Source organism: Pectinophora gossypiella, chromosome 12, assembly GCF_024362695.1.
Source record: "Pectinophora gossypiella chromosome 12, ilPecGoss1.1, whole genome shotgun sequence".
In the NCBI taxonomy this organism is placed as follows: Eukaryota; Metazoa; Arthropoda; class Insecta; order Lepidoptera; family Gelechiidae; genus Pectinophora; species Pectinophora gossypiella.
The window spans coordinates 9,716,684-9,740,081 of NC_065415.1; the positions used below are offsets into that span (position 1 = coordinate 9,716,684).

The 23,398-nt window shown below is 37.4% G+C and overlaps 2 protein-coding genes across 2 annotated transcripts in view; both read right to left on the reverse strand.

The window, feature by feature from the left end:
* LOC126371234 (organic cation transporter protein-like) overlaps positions 1 to 10,668 on the reverse strand; it is a 52,180-nt gene extending 41,512 nt beyond the window's left edge. Inside the window, exon 1 of the mRNA XM_050016501.1 lies at positions 10,308 to 10,668. Within this exon, the coding sequence (XP_049872458.1) occupies positions 10,308 to 10,410 (103 nt within the window). The 5' untranslated portion in view covers positions 10,411 to 10,668. The remainder of the gene's footprint in view (positions 1 to 10,307) is intronic.
* An 8,180-nt stretch (positions 10,669 to 18,848) lies between these two features.
* On the reverse strand, positions 18,849 to 21,540 carry LOC126371303 (ribosome production factor 2 homolog). The gene is made up of 5 exons (XM_050016607.1): positions 21,414 to 21,540; positions 21,120 to 21,335; positions 20,685 to 20,958; positions 19,995 to 20,136; positions 18,849 to 19,162 (listed from the first exon to the last, which is right to left on the reverse strand). Exons 1-5 carry the CDS (start codon positions 21,434 to 21,436, stop codon positions 18,873 to 18,875), a joined length of 945 nt encoding a protein of 314 aa, XP_049872564.1. The 5' UTR covers positions 21,437 to 21,540; the 3' UTR covers positions 18,849 to 18,872.
* Positions 21,541 to 23,398: the final 1,858 nt, after the last annotated feature.

Consider the following 23,398-nt stretch of genomic DNA (forward strand, 5'->3'; position numbering starts at 1 on the left):
AGGTCATGTCACGTCGTGCTCGAAGTGAATTTAAGATATTATGATAACTATCTTTGTTATATTATGCATAGGATTCGTGACTTATATAGCGTAACTTGTAGGTAACAAAGTCTTTGGACAAGACATCGATATAATTATAATTTACTTTGTAACCGTTGACCCATTCCTCATGTATCATCTTCTACCATGCGTCATAACATAACAACAACATAACATAGCTTCACGTCTGCGTCCCCGAAGGGGTAGGCAGAGATGTATAGTATAATATTTGCCACTCCCCCTCCCACTCATTACCATTAACCGGGCACAAATCTTGGAAACCATGTAATACGTACTTCTATTGAATTCATGTTTCGATCATAAGACACAACAATCTATATATAATTAAAAATTAATTATCAAAATCATAAAGTCGAATTCCGTAGTATAGCTATCACACATAATTTGAAATAGATGTCTAAACATATTTTTAAATGATCTGATATGAAAAGTTACCCATAATCGTCGTATCAATAAAATATTCCGGTTCTGGGTTGGTCTCAGATTGTGTAGGTCGCAATATGACTGGCTACATTAAAGACTAAGTATATCGTAAAGTGGCTAGATATCATTTCACCTAATAAATCTTATTTTTACTTCGTCGCAAAATTTCAGTTTGCCTTTCCGATTGGTTTAATAGTTTATGGTAAAATAAAGTTTCTAATTCACAATGCATAACTAAGACACAACACTAAAAAGAGTGAAACCACTTTCTTCTACACGAAAATTGTTTAATAAGTATTCAGGAGAGCAATTGGTCAAAGTGACAAGAATTGTTTTACAGATGTTTAGAATTTTAATGAGAATAAACGAAGAAACGTTAGCCAGGTTAAAAAAATACTTTATGCCATCTCTTTTTTGCTTTGGAAGTCTTTATGTATTAGGTACTTACTTGTAAAAATGTCATCCACTCCATAGCCAAAGACGGAAAGAAATAGCTCAGAATTTTCCACTCCTTGTAACCTATGACCACTATTTCCACTACTATGTAGTATGCGGTGTACAGTATAGCTTATCATAAACATAATAGGTATCTACGAAAAGCGTGCCGTTTTTCCTCGGTCAGTCACCGAATGACTTGTGGCTTTGCCTGGCGCAAATAGGGATTAAAAGCGCAGTTTAATGTGAACAGAACTTGAATACACTACTTCTGGTACTTGTACCAGAGAAAAGAGAGAATCTCGCCTAAATGAAAGACCCATACAAGTAAACGATTTTCTACTTATATACGATTTGAACATGAACATAATCAGAAACTTCATGAAAACAAGTTAACAATAGTGCTGATTCTAATACACATTGTTTGTTTATTTTAAGTAATATCTGTCATTTTGTTATCCGTCGAAAAGGAAATGGTAATCGACAGGTATAGAATTTATCAAACATACGCCAGTTTTAGACAGAAATTTAAAAAACCCTCCCAAATTTTTATATTGGCCAATAACCCGGCAGAATTAAGTTGTCAACACACGTCAAACGGGTTGAATTGCATATCAGCGAGATGCCTATATTATTCATTCAATTTAAAATTAACAATTTTCAATAATCCGCGCCTTTCAGGAGATAAGAAAATGACGGGTATAACTTAAAATAAAATTAGGAGGTGTCTGCAGGAATCGGGGCCATTGTCATAACTAATATTGAACGTGATACTCGTATTATTAATTACAATTGTTTTAATGAGTTTTTTTTTTATCTCCAGGAAGAAAACAACTGAACTAACAGTTACTTTATTGAACTTGAGATAAATAAATATAGATAATATAACGGAAGTAAATATCTACGTACATTCACTTGTTGCAGCTTGCTAAAGTTTGTTTGTTTCAATTATTAACACTATTATTATGCTAACCAGTTATTCCAGTTTGATTCCACTTTATGCAAAGTTCGCTGCATCTATTTAAACGATTTTACCGAACTAGACCAGCATACCTGATAAATATTTGTGGTTCGAAAATTATAAAATATAAACATAAACCAAGTTATATTTATACCACGCTGCGCACGAAAGCCATAAAGCTGAAACTAAAGCAGTAAGTACTTAAGGTGATATGTTATTGCCAGGCACAAAATATCAAAAATATCGTTTCTATTAATTTATTTTTATTTTTTACGCGGGATTTGATTCCAAAGAAGAATTGAAGAATTAACTTATTTGTATCATTATATTGTTCTGGCTAGGCTTTTTGTAGCAGAATAGATTTGTGTTCGAACTTTTAAACAGAAGACATTACGATGGCATTTTAATACGTCGTCACTTGTATAAGTTTAATGCATAAAGAGATGACGCGCGGTACCTCTCGACTCTGCACTACACGAACCTAGTATAGGGTTGAAGCGCGCAGGAAAATTCCTTGAAAGGTCTTCGCTTGCATAGGCCTTTCTTCTAATATAAGTTCTGTACGGAATTTATACTGCTAGAAATCAGAAATCAGAAATCAGAATCATTTATTCAACGTAATTATCATGGATAAACTTGTTGAAGGTCAATGTAACATTTTTGAATTTACGTCATTTCGCAAGGTGTTATGGCTGAGGAGAAGAAATGACAAGAAACTGCAACAGCAACACATCTTTTAAAAACCAATGAGGATATACATTACAAGTTATTTAATAACTAGAGGAACACATTCAATACCAGACATTTTTATCATTTAGGTAGTCATTAATCTTATAATAAGCTTTTTTACATAAAGTAAGCTTCACGTGAGCTTTAAATTTATTTTCTGACAAATTTAAAATATTATCTGGTATTTTATTGTAAAAACGTATACATAACCCCAAAAAAGATGAATTTAATTTACTTAATCTAGAATTTTGAATAGCAATTTTATGTTTATTTCTTGTATTGTAAGTATGCCTTTCACAGTTTCTCGGAAGGAGAGATAAGTTTTTACGTACATACATAATGTTTTCATATATATATTGACTTGCGACCGTCAGTATATTTATTTCTTTAAACAGCTCCCTCAAAGAGTCCCGACAACGCAGCTTATAAATAGCGCGAACTGCTCTTTTTTGAATGATGAAAATAGTTTCTACATCAGCGGCTCGACCCCACAGCAAAATACCGTAAGACATTATGCTGTGGAAGTAGCTGAAGTAGACAAGTCTAGCAGTGGGTACATCTGTGAGTTGTCGGATCCTTCTGACGGCATATGCTGCTGAACTTAGCTTGCCCGCTAGTGATACAATATGTGGGCCCCATTGAAGTTTTGAATCTACAGTAATTCCTAAGAAAACTGTGTGTTCAACAAAATCTAGTTTCTCATCGTTAATTTTAATGTTATTATTTACTTTCTTTACGTTTGGTAGAACAAATTTAATACACTTCGTTTTCTTAGCATTTAGAACTAGGTTATTTACTGTAAACCAACTTAGAACCTGCGACACAGCGCTGTTTGCTTCGTCAAATTCCTCTAACTTTCTGTCGATTTTAAATATAAGAGAAGTGTCATCCGCGAACAGCACAATGTCAGCTTGGTTCTGTACTACATAAGGTAAATCATTTATGTACACTAAAAAAAGAAACGGACCCAAAATGGATCCTTGAGGAACTCCCATTTGAACATGAGAGCCCGAAGAAGTTGTACTATTGATTTGTACCTTTTGTATCCTACCACCTAGATATGAATTTAACAAACTGAGAGCTCCATTATTTAGTCCATAGTGCCTCAATTTCAAAAGCAAGGTCTCGTGATCCACGCAGTCGAACGCCTTAGACAAGTCACAGAATACTCCTACGGCATTCTGCGACTTCTCCCAAGCATCGAAAATGTGTCGAACAAATGTCACACTCGCGTCTGTTGTAGACCGACCCTTAGTAAAACCAAACTGCTGGCTGTGGAGTAAGTTATTTAAATTAAAATGACATAGCAGTTGGTCGAGAATAATTTTCTCGAAAATTTTACTAAGTACTGGTAGAATAGAAACCGGTCTATAATTCGTGGGGTCTGATTTTGTGCCCGATTTAAAAAGAGGTATAACTTTACTGATTTTCATTAAATTTGGAAAAGTGCCATTTTCAACACTCATATTAAAAATGTAAGCTAGATATGGTGCTAAGATATCAATAACAGAGCTCATCAATTTGACAGACAATCCCCATAAATCTTTCGAGGTTTTAAGTTTCAGCTGTTTGAATACTTTAACAATACTACTCGGATCAACGCGTTTAAAATCAAATAATTCAGTGCAAGCAGTAACATTACTTTTTAATAATATATCAGCTTGAACAGGAGAGGACCTGAGAGATTCTGTAGTTTTTACAGGGATGTTCGTGAAGAATTTATCAAAAACTTCAGCTACATCTTTATCTTGTTTTACTAACCCAGTGCCCGATTCTATATTGTATTCTAATTCACGCGGTTTAGAAGCCTTTGTTTCACTATTTATTACTTGCCAAACTGCCTTTATTTTATTATCCGCGGTCTTTATTTTACTACTAATATGCATCTGTTTGGCTGTATAACACACTCTTCGAAATATTTTAGAATAATTTTTGACGTAGCTTTTGAAACTATCAGCGTGTGTATACGTTTTTTCCTCATATAAAGAATAAAGAGTATTTCTACTTTTGCGAATGCCTACGGTAGCCCAGTCACTGAACTTGAATGATTGACTGTTGGTAACTACCTTTTGAGGAAAATTATTTTCAAATTCTTTAGTGAAGAAATCCCTGTAAAAATCGTCAGGATTGTCTGTATCAAAGTTTGGACAAGGTAAGTTACTAATAAGACTATTTCGATATTTCTCTATCCGATTATCAGTGATGGGTCGAGTACTAAATTTAATTTTTTGCACATTTTTAAGTACTGGAAAACTAACCAACTGCCCACTGTGATCAGACTTAAAACAGTTAAGGATACTGTTATCTTGGAAATCACAATTGCAAAAAATGTTATCTAAACATGAGGCAGTTGTTTCTGTAATTCTAGTTGGCTCCATAAATATATTAACAAGGTTAAATGATGTAAACAAACTTAGAAATCTAGTTGTAATTGTATCTACTTCATATAAATCAACGTTAAAATCTCCACACACTATAATGGATTTATTACCTTTGGATATGACCTTCAGTACATTTTCCATCACTGATTCAAAAACTGTGAAGTTAGCACTGTATGGGGGTCTGTATACGGCCACAACAATATGTTTCTCTGTTTCTATACATGAAATCTCCATAGTGCCCTCTATCGAAAGTCCAGTAATATCTTTGCGTTCTTTATATTTTAAACTATTTCTGATAAAAATAAGGGAGCCACCACGTATTTTGATCTTTCGACAGAAAGCGCTAGCCAAATGATAATTTTCAAAACCGAATAACAATTCATAATCCTTAAACCAATGCTCAGTAATACATAAAATGTCAATAAAAAATGTCTCTAAAAATAATTCTATGTCCAATTCTTTGCCAGAGAAGCCTTGAATATTTTGGTGAACTAGTTTTAATATTCCAAGCTTCTCTTTTGTCTTATTGTCTAGTTTAAAGATGAAGTACCATTCGTGGTACATGGCTGACTACCGTCAATAAAAGGTTTTGTACTGTAGAAGACAGTACAGTCAATAAGTTTACTGCCTGGTCTGGCAGAAATGTCTGTAATATAAAAAACTAGTACTGAACATATAATTTTTTTAAAGTACTTAGATAGATATATTCTATCTGTCGTTATTAAACAATTTTGAATAAACTTATTCAAATCTAAATAAATAATATTACTGTGATGACAGGTTCTGTTGTAAAGGTGTTGGTTGAGAGAAAATATATAATTATTTTCCTCACTAGCTAATGAATTTGAGTATGGAAACGAACAAATAATTAAGTTTCCACACTCAACAGTCATTAGCGACCTATGATACTTAGTTAACTGCTGTTTTGTGAGCCCTGTACTATTGCCTACTAAAAGAATAACGGTAGTGTTCGCATCATATGTACACTGGAATAGTTTTGTGATGATTTGTGAATATGACGCACCAGGCATGCACACATTAATAATGTCATGATCAAAAGAGTTTTTTAAAAGTGGTCCTAAACCTATGCCTATATCGTCCGAGAACACAACAGTCTTTTTCGTTAGACGCGGGACAAAGTCTTTCTGGGGCGCGACGTTGTCCGGCAATGCGGTCGCGACCTTTCCGGGCCCTCGCAGCGCCCCACCTGGCGGCGTAGCGGGCGGGGGCGCCGCAGGCGCTTGCGCCGCGGAAGGCGGCACTGCCGCTGACGCCCCGCGCCTCGAGGCTCCGCGGACTCTGACCCTCCGCGGCTCGGCTCCCGGCGGCACATCACCGGCCGGCGCGACACTCGGCAGCGCGGCACACGGCGGCTCGTTGTTGGGCGGTGCGGTGTCGCACATCACTGCGGACAGCGGCGCACCGTCGGGGAGCACGACACCGCGTTTCGCAGCTCTTCGCGGTGTGGCCCTTGCCGGCGCAGCACTAGGCAACGCGGCAATAGGCGGCGCGGCTCTGCGTATCGCAACCCTACGCGATGTGGCCCTTGCCGGCGCAGCACTAGGCGACGCGGCACTGGGCGGCGCGGCTCTGCGTGTCGCAGCCCTACGCGATGCAGTCCTGGCCGGCGCAGCAATAGGCGACGCGGCGATGGGCGGTGCGGCTCTGCGTGTCGCAGCCCTACGCGATGCAGCCCTGGCCGGCGCAGCAATAGGCGACGCAGCACTGGGCGGCGCGGCTCTGCGTCTCGCAGCCCTACGGGGCGCGGTACCTCGCGGAGCGGTCTCGCGCAGCGTGTTACATGCGGCGCTAGTGGACGGTGAGGCTCCAGAAATTACGACCAACCCCCCGCGCTGTAAATCCTCGCTAGACTCGCTGCTTGTTTTGGCGCGGAGTGTTTCCAGCTCCAGGTTTCGGTCGTGCACCAGAGACTCAAGCCGTTCCGTATTAATAACCAGGGACTCTGTTGCCTTGATGTGTTCAGTGATTTCCTTCTGTGCATTCCCATATAATTGCTGTAAACGTGCTAATTGGCGTTGGAGCTCACAATTTTCTTGTCTCAATTTATGTGTTTCTTCACAACCTTCATCATCATCACTATATTTATCACTCATTGAGGTGAGATCTATGGTCATGGACTCATTATTTTGGCAATTTTCTCCACGGACTAACTCATTGTATAACGCCATAGTTTGTTGTGACTCGTTGATGGAATGTTCGTCCTCATGAGCTTTTATTGTATTGTAGGCTATAGCAACCTGTTGCTCTAGTTCTCTGATACGATTTAGAGCAGCCTCATGGTTGTTTCGACATTCATCCTGTGAGTTGATCACGGATTGTAAGTAGTCCCGTTGGTGTTGCAAGTCCTTATACCGACCATCTAACTCGGTGAGCTCGTTCTTTAAAGACAGTATTCTATTATTTACATTAATTACTTCTGCCTCACTCTCTTCATGTTCTTCTAGAAGCTTCTTGCATTCTTCTTGAGACGCCTGTAGTTCAAAAAGGGCTTGCTTCAGTTTTTGTTCTAAGTCCTTTTTGCTGCAGGGAGCCATACTAGACAGAATCTGAAATAATAAAGGAAAGGCAGCAGTAACTATTCCAAGAAAAATAGAAAATACCTATAATATTGTTAATAATATTTTACTTAGCAATCTGCAATAAGTACCTACATAACAAAATGCTTTGTGTACGTTATTTACGGTTTAAGAAATTTATTTCTCCAAAAGAATACAATTCACTTAACTAGAGAAATACAATATACCTTAAATTAAAATTATGTTAGTGTACGTTATTTACGTCTAATTTGTGGAGTAAAAAGTTATGTTTTACACTGCTACAATATACAATATAATGCCAACAATATAATGTTATTGTAAGTGTGTAAATAAATAGAAAAACATTGTGTGTTTCCGTTTTTTTGTCGTCAACTATGTTTCTACTTAACGTCAAAACAAAGAGAGACTACAACGGCGCCGGGTGTGAGGTTGGACTTTAATCTCTGGTGTGATCTGTGTACTGTTATGTTATAGCAATAATATTTATCGCTAGCTAATGTAATAATATGGAACAAAGCAATACTCCCCAGGTTTTAGTCCGTATTTTCGAATTTGTAACGTCGGTGTCCGTTGGTCTCCGTACGACAATCAGCTGATTTGAATTTACACCAATATTTCCACTTCAAATACACAAATTTCTATTTTACACACTTTATATACTAAAATTAACACAAATACAAGTAAATTAGTCGACTAAAAACTATGATTATAATAAAAAAAAATGATTATAAGAAAAGGACTATAGTTAGGATGAAACAGCTAGCTAGCGAGCTAGCTCGTGTTCGTGTACAATAATTCATATAAATTACTTATAGGTTTTGAATTCTTCAACACGAAGTGAAATTGTAAATATTGTGTAAAGTGAAAAAAATATATGTTTTTTCTCGCTTGTGAGAAACCGTATCTATTGTCGCAGCCTCACTTTTACAGCTCTTACGAGATTACGCACTGGCTTTCCTCGTTGTCTGTGATTATAAATAGCAGATGGTACTATTTAATGACTTCTTAGTAGACTAGGGTGCCAGGTAGATAATTGGGTAGTTTCCTAGATCAAATATAAATTATGATATTCTGATTACTATATAATAAAGATATACCTAAGGGTGACGAAAAATATGCGACACTTCGTCACGTTTTTCTATGACGTCACAGGTTTCTTTTTCATACAAATCCCATAGTAATTTCGTGTCGTCGTGTGTCGTGTCCCATAGTAGACGTTTAGAAAAAGTAACTGAATTGATTAGTGGGAAACTACCCTATTGTCAAGGGTAAGTGATAATAATCGCCGAGTACAGTAGAGTATATCTCAATATAAACTAAACAGCGTTTAGGGATAAGTTGTATATCTCTGCTCTGTACCTGTAAATACCTAAACAGGGATTTTGATCCAAATACTCGAATACGATCCTAAAATAAACATCAATCAAGCCAATATACGGTAATTTAAAGATATAAAAAATATTAATGCACATTTTTATACTTAGTATAGAACATTTTAAGGTTGATTGAACTTTCGGTACCCACAATTTAATAAGGAAAAAACACAAAAATAAATACAAGGGACCAATAATGATTAATTTATTCAGCTTAATAAATGATCGAGTTTCGTGTTATATTGTCCAATTAGTCGTCATGAAATTAAATCCGACCAAGTTGTGAAGTTGTAATTACTTACGTGAAATATTTCTTCTAAAGAAGGAATACTATTTGTCTAAGGTCAATTTAATATTGCTGTGCTAAAATGTACAGGTCAGTTATAAAATAACCATTGACCTAACGGCAACCTTGACCATATTTTAGACCATACCATACCTAGGCTATTATCGGAATACAATCAATGCTCGCAACTATTTTATTCTCGAAGTACCTATTTTATTTGTCTTTTCTTTTCAAATGGGAATAAACTGCTGTCGCCATAAAAAGATCACAACTGTATTGTGATTTCGTAGTTGTTACTATATTACTTTTTTGGAATAAGTTGCAGATTTACACACCTAACGAATAATGTTATTTAGGAAGTATTTAAATAGGACGGTGTTAAGGTAAATTATAATTAAGGTATGTATACGTTAATATCAATTAGTAGATTTCAATGGCGGGGAATCCGTCGTTTAAATCACCAAATAGGTGACCGATTTTACGTCTCGGTGAACAAGTTTTTAATTATATACTAATATTTTAGATACGCCTCTGTAATAAATAATACGACGGAACTGGTTTCCCATCTTTAGAACAGTTGGGGCCTGGAGTGCTCACGCCCCGATCTACTGCATTCCAAAGATTTTGCTTTTATTTACATATTAACTAAGTTTTTTTTCACTGACTGCGAATTCAAACCCTACTCCTCCAAATCAGTTTCCCATATTATTGAAAAAACTAATGACTTGAGCGGCACCTAATTAATGGGCAATGACAAGTGACAAATACGTTCAAACCACAAGGACGTTCACACACAACCGACAATGTGCCTCACGCGTAGTCATCCTGAAACCACCGCGTTACCTGGCTAAGTATAATGTTTTTTCAGTTCTACAAGTTTGTTTACGAAAATGTCTTAATCACCGAAAATTTATCTTAATTTTGCAATCAATGTCACATGTATGTCCCGAAGTTGTAAACGCCATTCAATATTATTTTTTGACCAATAAGCAATTATTATGCACGGTTTACGTGACGTCCGATTGCCGGAACGGATTCTATTGAGACGTCACTCTATTTTCATGAGACACTGTAAACCGAAAGAACAAAATTCAAACGTACTTGTTCCGTGTTTCCTGCGCTCGCCGATAAGCGGGAGGCTGTTGGGCTTGTGCAGCAGCTCCTGCAGCTCCGGCTGCGGCTCATCGTCGTTCTTCGACTTCATCGTACTGTCTTTCACTAGCACACTAGTCTACCACAATTAACAAATCATTTAAAGAAGTAAACATGTGATTTGAATCGCACTAGGAAGAGGCGCGATGGGCAGCGCTTGTGTCGAGGCGCGTCGTCGGTTCCGCGGAGGCGCATGGCTCTGGAGTGGTCGGGAGCAGGACTCCGGCTTTATAGCGGGTGGTGAGTCGAGGACGCGGCGCACGAGGATGTGAGCAGAGAGCCGCGCGGCGACTGAGCGCGGCATGCGGCACCGCACCGGTCAAGGGTACACTCGGCCGCAACATCTCGCGAGAGTCGCCGGCGCGGCCGCGCCCGCCGTCGCTACCGACCCTGCCGCTACCGACGATACACAATCTAGCTCGCACGCCATCGGTATTGTTTACCCATCAAGGCTTAATGAATCTTACTCCATTTACTTAATTATAATTGAATATCTGCAATGATACATTTCAAATGAAAATACCGACTCAGCCTCAGGATACAGCACGCTAATAAAATGTAAAGTGCTCGTTCGTGATGCTGATAATTGATCTTTGCATTTCACGGTCGATTGACTACATCACCTGTCTCATTTGATCTGATTAATTACAAGAGAAAAATAAGCCATTCGATTAAAACAATTGAAATACGTACGTCATTTGCATTTCTAAAGCCATGAATTAGGAAAATCCAGGGTATATGCCTTAAGAAAATGTTCGGTAAATGCTTTTAATACTCAGCAATAAATCACTTCATATAATATTGCTGATGGATGTATTATATTCATGTTAAGTGATTCCTGTTCAATTGCTTTAATTACAATTTTTATCTTTAATGGATTCAGAAACGGACAGTCAGTTGTGTTTATTAGATGCGAGTAAACATGTGGGCGGTTGATATCTACCTACTCAAGTAGCTTTATCAAGAACACGAAAAATACATTTTAGAATTCATTTTAAGCCCCAGTTTTAGGCTGCGTTTATATTGCAGTGGAGCAAACCGTAAATAACAGCATAAGTATAATAAAGTAGGACTAAAAGATCCAAGGAAGGAACTAAATTCTGTTTTATTCGTCTGTTCAATATTCATAACAGATCAAACGCATCTCTTGTATCAATTTTATTTGTTATTTACTTACCATACTTTTTAGATCAAATGTGAAGTGCTTTACAAACTTTTACAGTAAGTACCATTTTTTTACACTATTTATATATTTATTTAGCAGCCGCCGCGTGTACCTAAGCGTGTCCTTACAACTTCAAGAAAATGGTATTCAGGTCTGTCCAAGTGTAGCCTATAGCAATGGAACAATCAGCTTCATAACTTCACTAAACTTGAGCCGTACCTACACAATTAAACAAAAGACGATCTATTGACACAAACTAGCTATGGCAAGTTTGGAGGTAATGAAATCAAGTTGAATAATGAATTGGATATGTAATAGGTAAGTACTTACCTTCCGCTGTGAAAATTATGAAATAATGGTTATTTTTAAATAAGGTTGTTGTGTGAAAGCAAGTGTGACGAGCATTGAGAAAGATATGTTTTATAATATTGTACATGTAGAGAGAATTAATGAAAGAAAATTTACGAAAATTGTAACATATGTACATACATAAACTGACACCTATTTCCCACCGGGGAAAAAGCGACTATGGAATTCCATTTGCTTCGATCCTGACACACTTCTCTTGCTCCCTCCACATTCATCAATCTTTTCATACACGCACGCCGATTCAGAGTAGATCGTACTGAACCGATGATACTGTAAATTGTAAGGTAAATGTAAAACTGGAAGAGGCAGAAAAAATATATTATGACTATTTACGACACTGGAAGAAGCGAAAATGGTCCTTATGTCAGGATCGCAGCAAGTGGAATACCGTGCTCTGCTTACTCCGACAGGAAATAGGCGTGATCTTATGTATGTATGATCATATATTTTACAATACAAATTAGGTACTTACTCCGGTCAAGTCAATCACACTAATTTGTGCCAACAGCGACGATCCCGCTTAGAGATAATTCTAGTGCATAACTTTTATACTGTCTCCCAAAACACAGGTTAATTCTTATTTAGGTGCCAGACTGTGTTTGTTCACTGTTGTTCACTGTGTTTTCCTAGATAAGCTACTAATGTTACTCTCTGTACCTGTTCTTCTTTTGGGAAATAAATACAGGGTGTTAGTGACATCGTAACGAAAACTTTGAGGGGTGATTGAGGCCATGATTCTGAGATGATATCAAGTGAAATTTTCCGTCGCAAAAGTATGGAATTGAAAATAATTTAAAAAAAAAACACAAAAAAATTCAGGAATATTCAGACTGAAAATTCCACTTGATATCGACTCAGAATCATGGTCTGAACCATCCCCCTCAGTATTCGTTACGGTGTCACTAACACCCATACCTACTTGTATGGCTACCGTACATACTTGTGTGGGGTGTAAGTGACATCGTAACGAATACTGAGGGGGATGATTCAGCTGATTATTCTGAGTAAATATCAAGTGGAATTTTTCATCGCAAAAATATAGAATTGAAAATAATAAAAAAAAAAAACTAAAAGAAATCATGAATTTTGCGACGAAAAATTCCACTTGATATTAACTCAGAATCATGGCCTGAATCATCCCCCTGAGTATTCGTTACGATGTCACTAACATCCTGTATATTATTAAAGTAGTTAATGGCATCTGAAGAGAAAGTTATTCTTTACCAGCCTGTCCTAATGCTTTTATTATCTCCACTAATAACAACACTAAGCAAAGGTGGGTTATTTACCTATCTACTTATACTATTATTGCGTTATCAATTAACTTGTTTAGCGCCTTCTATTATCGGATGCCTTGTATACAAAGTTAATGAGTTTATACGAATACGTGTACATATTAGGTGCTACATAAAATCAGTCATAGTAATGGAACCGTCTAAGACTAGTTATGGTGAAAATGTTGCCTTCAGTGTCTATAGACAAAAAAGTGTTTGCCAGTTTCCAGTCGATCGGTTATATAACATACCTATATATTCCACATAATACACAAATATTACTTTAATCAATTTTAGATTCGTGTCTGGAATGGCAAGCACGTGTGTCTTAGAGGTACCTACTATAAAGCTCAATGCGCACAAAATGCGTTTTGCGGGTGAAACTTTTGTATGTAATACTCGAGTTCGTATGCACTCATTCACACAAACAACATACAATTTCCCACTTCCTGTTCCGGTACGCAGCCGACCCTGCTTCTGAGTACCTAGATTCTAACAAAACATAAATAGCCTATATACGTCCCTCACAGAGGCCTTCCCTCATTCAAACGGAGGGGATATGGGGCATACTCACGTTGCTCCACTGCGAGTTTGTGGTACCTAGGTTCATTGAACTTATGTATCACACTGTTTACAACAAGAACCTCATGATAGTCATAAAAAATATGATCGTTAGTCGAGTTTACTGGCACGCAAGTAACGAGCAAAACCTAGGGTCCTAGATACTATAAGCACCCCCCGGACACTTCATACAAACAACCTAGTATTACACATACACCACACACCACACATTGACGTTATCGTACACGCGCAAATGTGTGTGTGACTTCTGACGCCATACGATTGAAGACTAAACTATGTCCGAGGGGGGTGAGGTAAACTTAGCTCAGACGCTGGTCGTGAGCTAAGAGTTTCCCTTCTGTACGTAGTATTATTCCTTATTCTATGCTATAAGAGAACATACACGGAAGATTGTTGAGTAGAATAGGTTGTACGTACACAGGTCGGAGGTACCTAAGTACTCGACACTATAATTATACACGTTAGATGTGGTAACTATTAATCGACCGATCAGACAGATCAGGTCCTATGTAGTCACCAGGTTTAATTGTCCTGCCTTTGAAAATACCAACAACGCCTACAAAATAATATTGCTTCGTAGTTGTTATGGAATAGCGAATGTTGGTGACTAACGTTCGAATGGAATTTACTTGTTTACATTTATGGAATGTCTTAAGATTGAGATTTTTAGATTAAAAGAAAACGGACGACTAAAATCTTCGTTTACAGTGAACCCCTTCATTGTACAACAGTAGTTATCTCCCCAACAGTATATCTATCTAAGCTGAGGTTTAGATATAGAGTCGCGCCTGACTTAGAGTAAAAAGTATTTATTTTCTTTTCTTACATGTTTTTTTTCTTAAACTAGTTACTGGAACCTCCTTTTAAGCAAAATATGCCTGTACCAGGAGACCCCGCTCTTCTATAACAGTAGTAAATAGGTAAGAAAGTTTTGTTACCTTTAAGTTTTACAAATAAGCAATTAAATAATGTTTTTATAATGTGTGTGTGTGTATGTGTGTGTGCGTGCGTGAGTGTGTGTAAGTGTGGGCGTGCTTGGGCAATGAGGGTAGATTCCTCCTGTCTAGCCCTACGACGAAAGTCTTGGAGTCGGTTTTAGAATAAACAATAAAAAAATCCGTTGGAATATAATGTGGTTCCTCGATTCTGCCGCCTTATTTTAGCGACAGTAACCTAGCAAATCTTAAGAAAAGACGACGTTGCACATCGAATATACATATATAAAATATTTATATAAGTACTAAGTAAGTACCTGTTTTGATACCCATAAATGATCTAAAATGTCATTGTACTTAGAGATAACATTTAAAAACTGTTTGTATTTCCATGTAACGCACGAAATAGACTAACAGACTATTTTTATTACCAAAGTACACATAACAAGTTTGCGAACAGCATGCAAAATGACTAAGTCACTTGAAATATTTTAAGTAAGGTATGTAGGTAAGGCGTGGTCACCATATCTTTGGGAAAGTCCCAAGTGGACTGGACATGTCTTCCTTGAACGATATGAACAGTAAGGAACCAATTTGTTTTTAGGACCTTGACGTTATTGCGTATACCTATGTAGGTAGGGACATTTGTATACAAAAAACCAGTTTAGATGCATCCCGTTTACAGTTACCTACCATAGGTTCTTCCCTCGTTGAAGGGTTAGAGCTCTGAGCGCTTAGGCATTCGTTCGTCCGGCAAAGTAGTTAATGCCATCTGAGGCAAAACGTCACCTCGACCTCTTCTCCTCGTGGAAGAACGAAGTCAAGAGCAAACCCATCTTAATAAAAAAAACAGTCACGTAAAAAAGCTCTCTTTCATCTACAGTGTGCAGGAATACACTCCCATCACGATGCTTTGCTATGGGTCGCTTTTCAGTTGATAAGTAAATCAGTGGTCAGTTTTTAAGACACCCGTCATCCTTAGTTTTTTTTAATTTTTTTTTTGACGTGACTTATTGTAAATATTGTAGATTGTAGAGAGATGCCGCAGATGGCATTAACTACTTGGTCGGACAAATGGGGAGCGCTGAAGGCTCTCACCCGGTACAACGTTTAAATGAACAGGCCTGAGGGTGCCCAGTTGGGCCCGAACCTCGGCTCAGGGCGTCGTCTGAGGAAAAATATTTGAAAAAATTAATCGACCCTAGTGGGTCGATAGCGATAAGCGCTGATTGAGGGAAATCGTCGACTATGCCGGCGGGGTCGGTTTCGGGGTCTTAATCCTTAGGTACACCTGACTTATCTACTAAACACTAATATTAACTGCCTTTGAATTTTTTTACCCTCTTTTGAAATCTGAATTTAATCCATATTTGAAACCCACTAACGAAACGAAACGAAATCTACTAAACATAAAATAAAACAACCACCACCATACATACACTAGTACAGAGTAGGTATAATATATAAGTATATTCTATTAACATTATAATCAAGTCAAACGTAGTAAATATTATGTACTGTGTAAACATCACACAAATTAGTATTTACAACACAAACAAGGATAGTTAAATGAGATTTAATAAACTATTAAGCAACGGAAAAATTGTGGAGAATAATACTCAGAATTGACTAGACCACTCATATTTTGAGGGGAAGAACATGACATTTGCAAATGTATCTAGGGGACATGACTTGACTGCGTCATAAACTGGAATCCGATGTGGTTAATAAAATGTCAGTTATATCCAATTTGGTTTTGTGGTAATCATGACGCTCGCCCATATATTATGGACCATTAAAAATGTAACCAATATTTTCTTAGTAAAGGCGAGTTTTTGAGTTGTTGACAAATAAATTGTAAAGCGTGGAAGGGATTTCCTTAAAAACGCTAATTTGAAGCGATTGAAAAATTTTACCTTATGCCAGGCAGCGGGGGTGGGTGGCTTCCGGCCCGAGTGGTGAGATGGAAATAAATCTTAATTAATAATAACAAATTGTTGCAAATTTTACTACGAACTTTCATTAAAGTACCTAATACCTTATATCCCTATTGAGGAACTGGAACAGAGATTGCAACCTTTCATGCGGAAAGCCATAGGAGTTCCTTCGCAACGAATATCTGCACATTGACCTAGGTCTGCCAACCATTGCCCAATGGCTCAAATTAGCATCAAAACGTTTTTTCGATTCTGCTCCGCACCACCCAAATCGCTTTTTGCAGCTTCCGAATACATCCCGCTTAGGGACGGAACAGAAAAGTAATATAATCCTTAGGTATATACTCCCCGACGACCCGATCATTCTAGCCACAGAGGCGGCCCATCAGCTCGCGACAACAAACACTTCAGAACCCCGATACCGACCCCGCAGGCGTGGTCGACGATTTCCCTCATTCAGCGCATATCGCTATAGACCCACTAGGGTTGATTAATTATTTCAAATATTTTCCTCTCGCGCCCAACTGAGCGCCTCAGGCTGTATTCAATTTTGTACCGGGTGAGAGCCCTCAGCGCTCCCCATTTGTCGGCCAAGTAGTTAATGCCATTTGCGGTAAAACTACAATAAGTCACGTCAAAAAAACACAGATTACAACTGGGAAAACTCTAAATTGGTGGAACAGTGGTAAATATATGACAAACTGACCTCCTTAGGGATGACGAGGGTGGACAATTCCTTAGTTCACCATATATTATGCTCGGAATGATAAGCAATTGAACACATTATATTTTTTTCTATATTCACAATTTAGCAGAGAAGTATTAACTATAAAAGCAACAACACATGCACATATGTGTACCTATGTAGGCACATGCTACATAGGCAGCATCGCATTTAAGCAAAGGCTAAAGCCTAGAGGCCTTCACCACAAAGGGGTCTCCACCACAAATGGACTCATTGCCACAAATGAACACAATTTAGAAGTAGTTAGAAAATTAGGTAGATGGGAAAGTGGGGACTTAATTTTCTACCAATGCATATAGAAAATGTATTACTAGTACCTAAGCAACACTCGTCGTGGCAGAGAATCCCTGTATAACAGAAATAGCTTATTATTTTCGGCCTCAAAATGGGTTTCACCGCAATTGTAGCCTAGGGGCCCACAGATATTAAATTCGGTATTGTATTGCTTTTATTTTGAAATTTTATTCATATAGGAACGTGTCACTGTAAAGACTTACTATAATAACAGTTTCTTACAAATACTTACCTATAAACACGTAGGCGTCTTTTGTACGCCATTTTTGAAAATAGGCAATTCACGAAGATAATTAGCATTACTTAATAGTAGTATTACTGCAGTAGGTACTTACCGAAATCTATTAAACAAGTCATTCATAACCGTCACGAGGTTTGAGTACCTAAAACTAACCGCATTGTGGTGAACAACCATTACATATTTAGTTAAGTAACATTCATAAGTAGGTAACACATGCGTTGAATGATCTTACCGCTAATTCCATAAGTGCTTCGCGGTGCAGCTTAACACGTAACAGTAGAAGACTTTTCGACCTCTCCATAACATCTAGTGTCCTATCTGAAATACAAGTATTTCTGTACTTAGTCAGCTATGGTACCTACGCAATTATATTCATGTCAACTATGCTTAATTTAAGAAAAACAATTGTAACGATATTTTTGTGAATAAAAATATATTATTATTATTTATCATTAGAACTTTGGACGCAAGGCAAAAAAAAATAAACTACACCAACCGGGGACTTCGACGAGACCGCAGCACAAGATCCCATAGAGCTCCAAGGTCATTCACAGACTCGAAGCGAATGTACTGCGAAAACACCCTTATACCGGGATCGTGTACTGTATGTGATACACTGGACTGTAGGTCCGTGAATGACCCTAAGTCTATGGGACCTAGTGCCACCGACTCGATCCGGTACTGCAGTAGGTACTTACCGAAAATCCCGGTTCTCGATATCCTATATTTGAAAGTCCAGTTTGTAAGTGTGTTTATCTTGCCAATATTATCTTATCACTTACGTATTGTATACGGTAGCTACGAAAATTGTGTGAATCATTGCTGTTACGTATTTAAAAAATCTATACGCCTAAGAAACTGTTTTCCAAAAATTGAATTGTTATATTGTTATGATTGTTAAATTTACGTAAATATTAATAAAGGGAATTTGTAAAGAAAAAGAAAATATTATAGTATCTTGTAGCTATTTTATTAAACATCCATTTTCTGAGACTGTTTCGCAGCTTTCTTTTCTTGTTTTCTTTTTATTAACATCTGCTTCTTTTCTGCAGGTGTCTTCTTCAGTCCCTTCATCTTCCGCGTCTGTAGTTTGTGGATCTCCTGTTTGCCCATATGAATGCGGCCCATTTTACTGCCAAAGGCATCCCGTGAGATATTCTTCTTGGTGATAGGACGCAATTCTCTAGGTACCCTGCATGCCTCCTTGTACAGAGCATCTGAAGCCAACTTCGTCCTTCTCAGCTTGAAATCTATTGACGGACCTGTTAACAAAAATCCTTTATATGAATAGGTCCACACTGCTTATTAATGCAAATACTTTGTATGAAAATAGCATTACTTACATATTTAATCAAACTCTATAATTTTAATGTAGAATTTAAATACAAGCTGGTGTATTTACCTGGCATGTAAAATTTTTAATAGTCATATTTTGTTATTTTTTTTATTAATATCATTAGAATATTTATACTGCATGATACTTTTGACAGTCCTTGGGATACAAAACTCCATATCCTCTTAAGACCGAGATTTCCAGACACAAAAGTTAAACAATGGGGTTTGGATTTATAAAGAACATTCGGTCTTAGGAGGATATTATACTTGATATTGCACAAAATAAATGGTCCATCTCTATTATCTATTTAACCTCTTGCAGCCGAGATTTCCAGATTATGATCAATAGTTATACAATGGGGTTGGATTTTAAAAGTACATTTGGTCTTATGACTTAAATTGTACACTGTTGTGTACAAAGAAAAGAGACAGCACATGTAAGCTTATCCCGTTTCCCGTGTCTGTGGCTTATTATGACTAAGTTAAAAGATATATTACTGTTATTAATAGTGAAATTTTAGCTGCTGAGAAGTTAGTCTCAACAGACTAGATGTTGTTTTTTATGATGAATGTTTGTTTACTTGGCTTACACATTAGTACTGTTTTACTTTGTTTACTTATGTCTTAACTAAATGTTATAATGTGCATAGCTGTAAGTGATCCATTAAATAGGTAAATAAATAAGTGTAATAAGACAAAGTATTCATACAGTCCTACATACAGCGTACCCATGGTATGCCATGGAGATATATCACTCACCTATTTCTTCAAGTTCAACTCTTGGTGTCCGTTGTCCACTCTTCTTAAGCTGGATTCTGTAAGATCTGAAGTAGATTGAACCTTCTTCGGTTGCTGTAAAACTCAATACATGTTCCAATCCCTGCAGTCTGATAGTTTCAACCTGAAATAACCGATAAGAAGTATATATTACTTTGGACAAGGACAAGTTATTGTTAACTGATTATCATAATGAAAATGATATATTACAATCTATACCAGATTTGTTAAATAAAATGTTCGCAATATAAAATTTACATTAAAAAATTTACAATAATATTATTACTGCTAGCAAAAGCAACATTCAACGCATCCAACGTGTACAAAATAACATATTTAAAACAATTTGCAATTCACCCTGGTTCACCAGAATGGATGAATTGCACAGCTACCTAGAAATGCCTACTGTCGCTGAAGAAGCACAGCAGCGTAAAGCAGTACACAAGGAACACTTGGTCCACCATCCTAATCCTTTAGCCAACTCCCTCCTATCCTCTTGGGACATAAAAAGACTGAAACGTGCGAATGTACTTACAGACTAATGGACAATGCAGTGCTGGCTGTATAGTTCAAAACAGTGAAAATAACAGAACAAATCTGATAATAGTCTAGCGACTGATGGCAGATAACATGGGAAAAAAAAAAAAAAAAAAAAAAAATATTATTACTCACCGTTTCTCTGTGGAAAAAGTCTGTGAATAAAGATTTCAATCTTTTTAATTCCTCATTTAATTCCCATGCTGGCCCGTTGAATATCAAACATGGTTTCAGGCCAGCAAGCACTTTTATATTCTCGAATTCTGACATGGCTTTATAGTTGTCTGCTCCAAGTTCTATCATGTCCAATATGCCAGAGTCAAATGTGCGTCCAAGAATAACATTGTGCGGACGTTTCTTATTATGTGACCCAACACCGAACAGTGCCGCATCTTTTTTGTAGCACATTCTGAAATTGTTTTAAGTCATTTATTAGTACTTGTAAAAAATTCAAACCTCTTTCTGAAGTAAACATTGATATAACAGCAGCAGAATTAACAATGACAAATGTATGTATAATATTGTAAACTAACCTATAATATTGTAATTATGACAGAAAATATGACTTACTTCTCAATAAGGGTCGCATCTTCGAATGGAACAAAATCATTTTTACGAGTCAAATGTGCCGCGTCGGGTTTCTTTAAATCGTAGAGATCCTTTAAAATCTTCCTCGTGCGCTCTGAGGGATTCCGCCCTTGGAAAAATATGCACTGTTTTGGCCCTTCAACTGGCTTAGGTTCCTTCGCTTGAAGCACCTTTTTACCTCTGCGAGTTGTAGGTTTCCTGCAAATAGAAGGATGCTGTAAAGTATCACAAAAGCAGTGACAATGTCAGAGGATTACTTTCTTGATATTTACTTACTTTATTCTCTGTAATACAGCCATTTTCTCTAGTTTTAAAACAAAAACACGTGGGATTTCTTGAACTCGAAAATACAATTTGTTAATGTGACAGTGACAGTCAATGACAATGTTGCCAGCTTTAAGGTATTGCCAGTATCTATTTATTTCAGAATTTTGACATGGTACCGTATACCGTAGCATGGTATAAAAAATCGCTAGTCCATTTACGTTTCTATACTTCTTTGGAGGTTTTCAAGATGAAGAAGGCCCTAGAGAAATTTGTTTCTTCTACTTTTCTACCACTATCGACAATATCTATAACTGGTCTTTATGTCGATCATAACAAAATATTTGTTTCTTACTTTTCATTAAACAGATTTTGAAGTTTATTGAATTTTTAAATAACTTTTATCTATATTTTTTTTAATCTAAACTCAAATAAGTAACATTAACATTAATATTTACATCAGCCAGTAGTCAAAACATTCGGGTACTATAACGCTTGTTCTTATATCGTCGCTTTAAAGTAAAAAATCGGATGTTGATTTTTGTAAACTTTTTTTTCTGACGTGACTTATTGTAGATTTGCCGCAGATGGCATTAACTACTTGGCCGGACAAATGGGGAGCGCTGAAGGCTCTCACCCGGTACAACGTTTAAGACAACAGGCCTGAGGGTGCCCAGTTGGGCGCGAACCTCGGCTCAGGGCGTCATCTGGGAGGAAAAATATTTGAAAGAATTAATCGACCCTAGTGGGTCGATAGCGATAAGCGCTGAATGAGGGAAATCGTCGACCACGCCGGCGGGGTCGGTATCGGGGTCCTAATTTTTGTTAACAAAAGTTCGCAATAGTTTCAATCCAGGTGAAAAATGAAGCCTTAATTTCGCCCCAAAAACCAAGGTTATTTTTGAACAAAATCACATTATATGATTCAAAAAGGCATTTACATGGTTTTCACTTTAAGGCGACAAGAAGTAATTCGGTTATCGTATGTTCGACATACCCTTGATCATTTTCCAATTTTCGTTAATTTACACTCTTCCTCTGCTTTTACCATCTTATACGAGTACCCAATAGAACAACGTAAGATTCCTAATTACCTACGTTTTATTTTTTTAACCATAACTTAACGAAAACTACTAAACCGATTATGATGAACATGTACTATTTATTTAATCCAATAAAGAGAGAAATTATTAAATGATACATACTATTCAATGACCGTAATGAGGGTTTCCTTCATACAAAAGACATCAACGAGATCATTGCTATTGTTTCTAATAAAAATTTTTACCGTAACTGTAAAACTGCTAAGCCGATTTTGATGATTTTGATGTTTATTCTTTAAGTTGAACGATGTTTAATCCATAAATACTATATACTATATAATACTAGCATAAGTAAGTACCTAATAAGCCACGCACTAGCCACGGTTAGTGGAATAATAATTGGCCATCCAGCTCCCAACCCACACGATACCTAGAAGAAGATCGATTTACCTACGTAAAAGGCAAAATGTATAGTTGTTTTCTTGTTGTCTCATCTATACAGCTGTTCCGCGTCATTCATGCTGCAGATAGCTGCATTAGAAAATGTTGACATCGTTGTTATTTTTTGCGTTGTAGACGTGCCTTTGGTTTTGCATTCATACAAGACCATTATCCCGGCTCCAAGGGGGACAGACAGAGTCATGTCCTCTGCCCTCCACTGGGACAAATTCTGTTCGGCGTGTCCTTGCTTACGAGGGTGAGCGTCTCTTTCTTCAGTAGGCCGGAGTAAGATAGTAGCTGAGTTGGGATCGGGACCCAGACCTACAGGGTATAACGTAGAACCCTTGCCAAAGGATACGGGTGAAGACCTCAACGGTTGCAGAGGCGAAGATAGGAGCAATCGGCCCGGCAATGCAGGACGGAAGGGGCAAGTCACAGGGACTGTAACCTGGAACGTGACAGAGGGCACCAGTAAGTGTCAGTACTATTCAGGGGCGGAGGACCAGAGTCCTA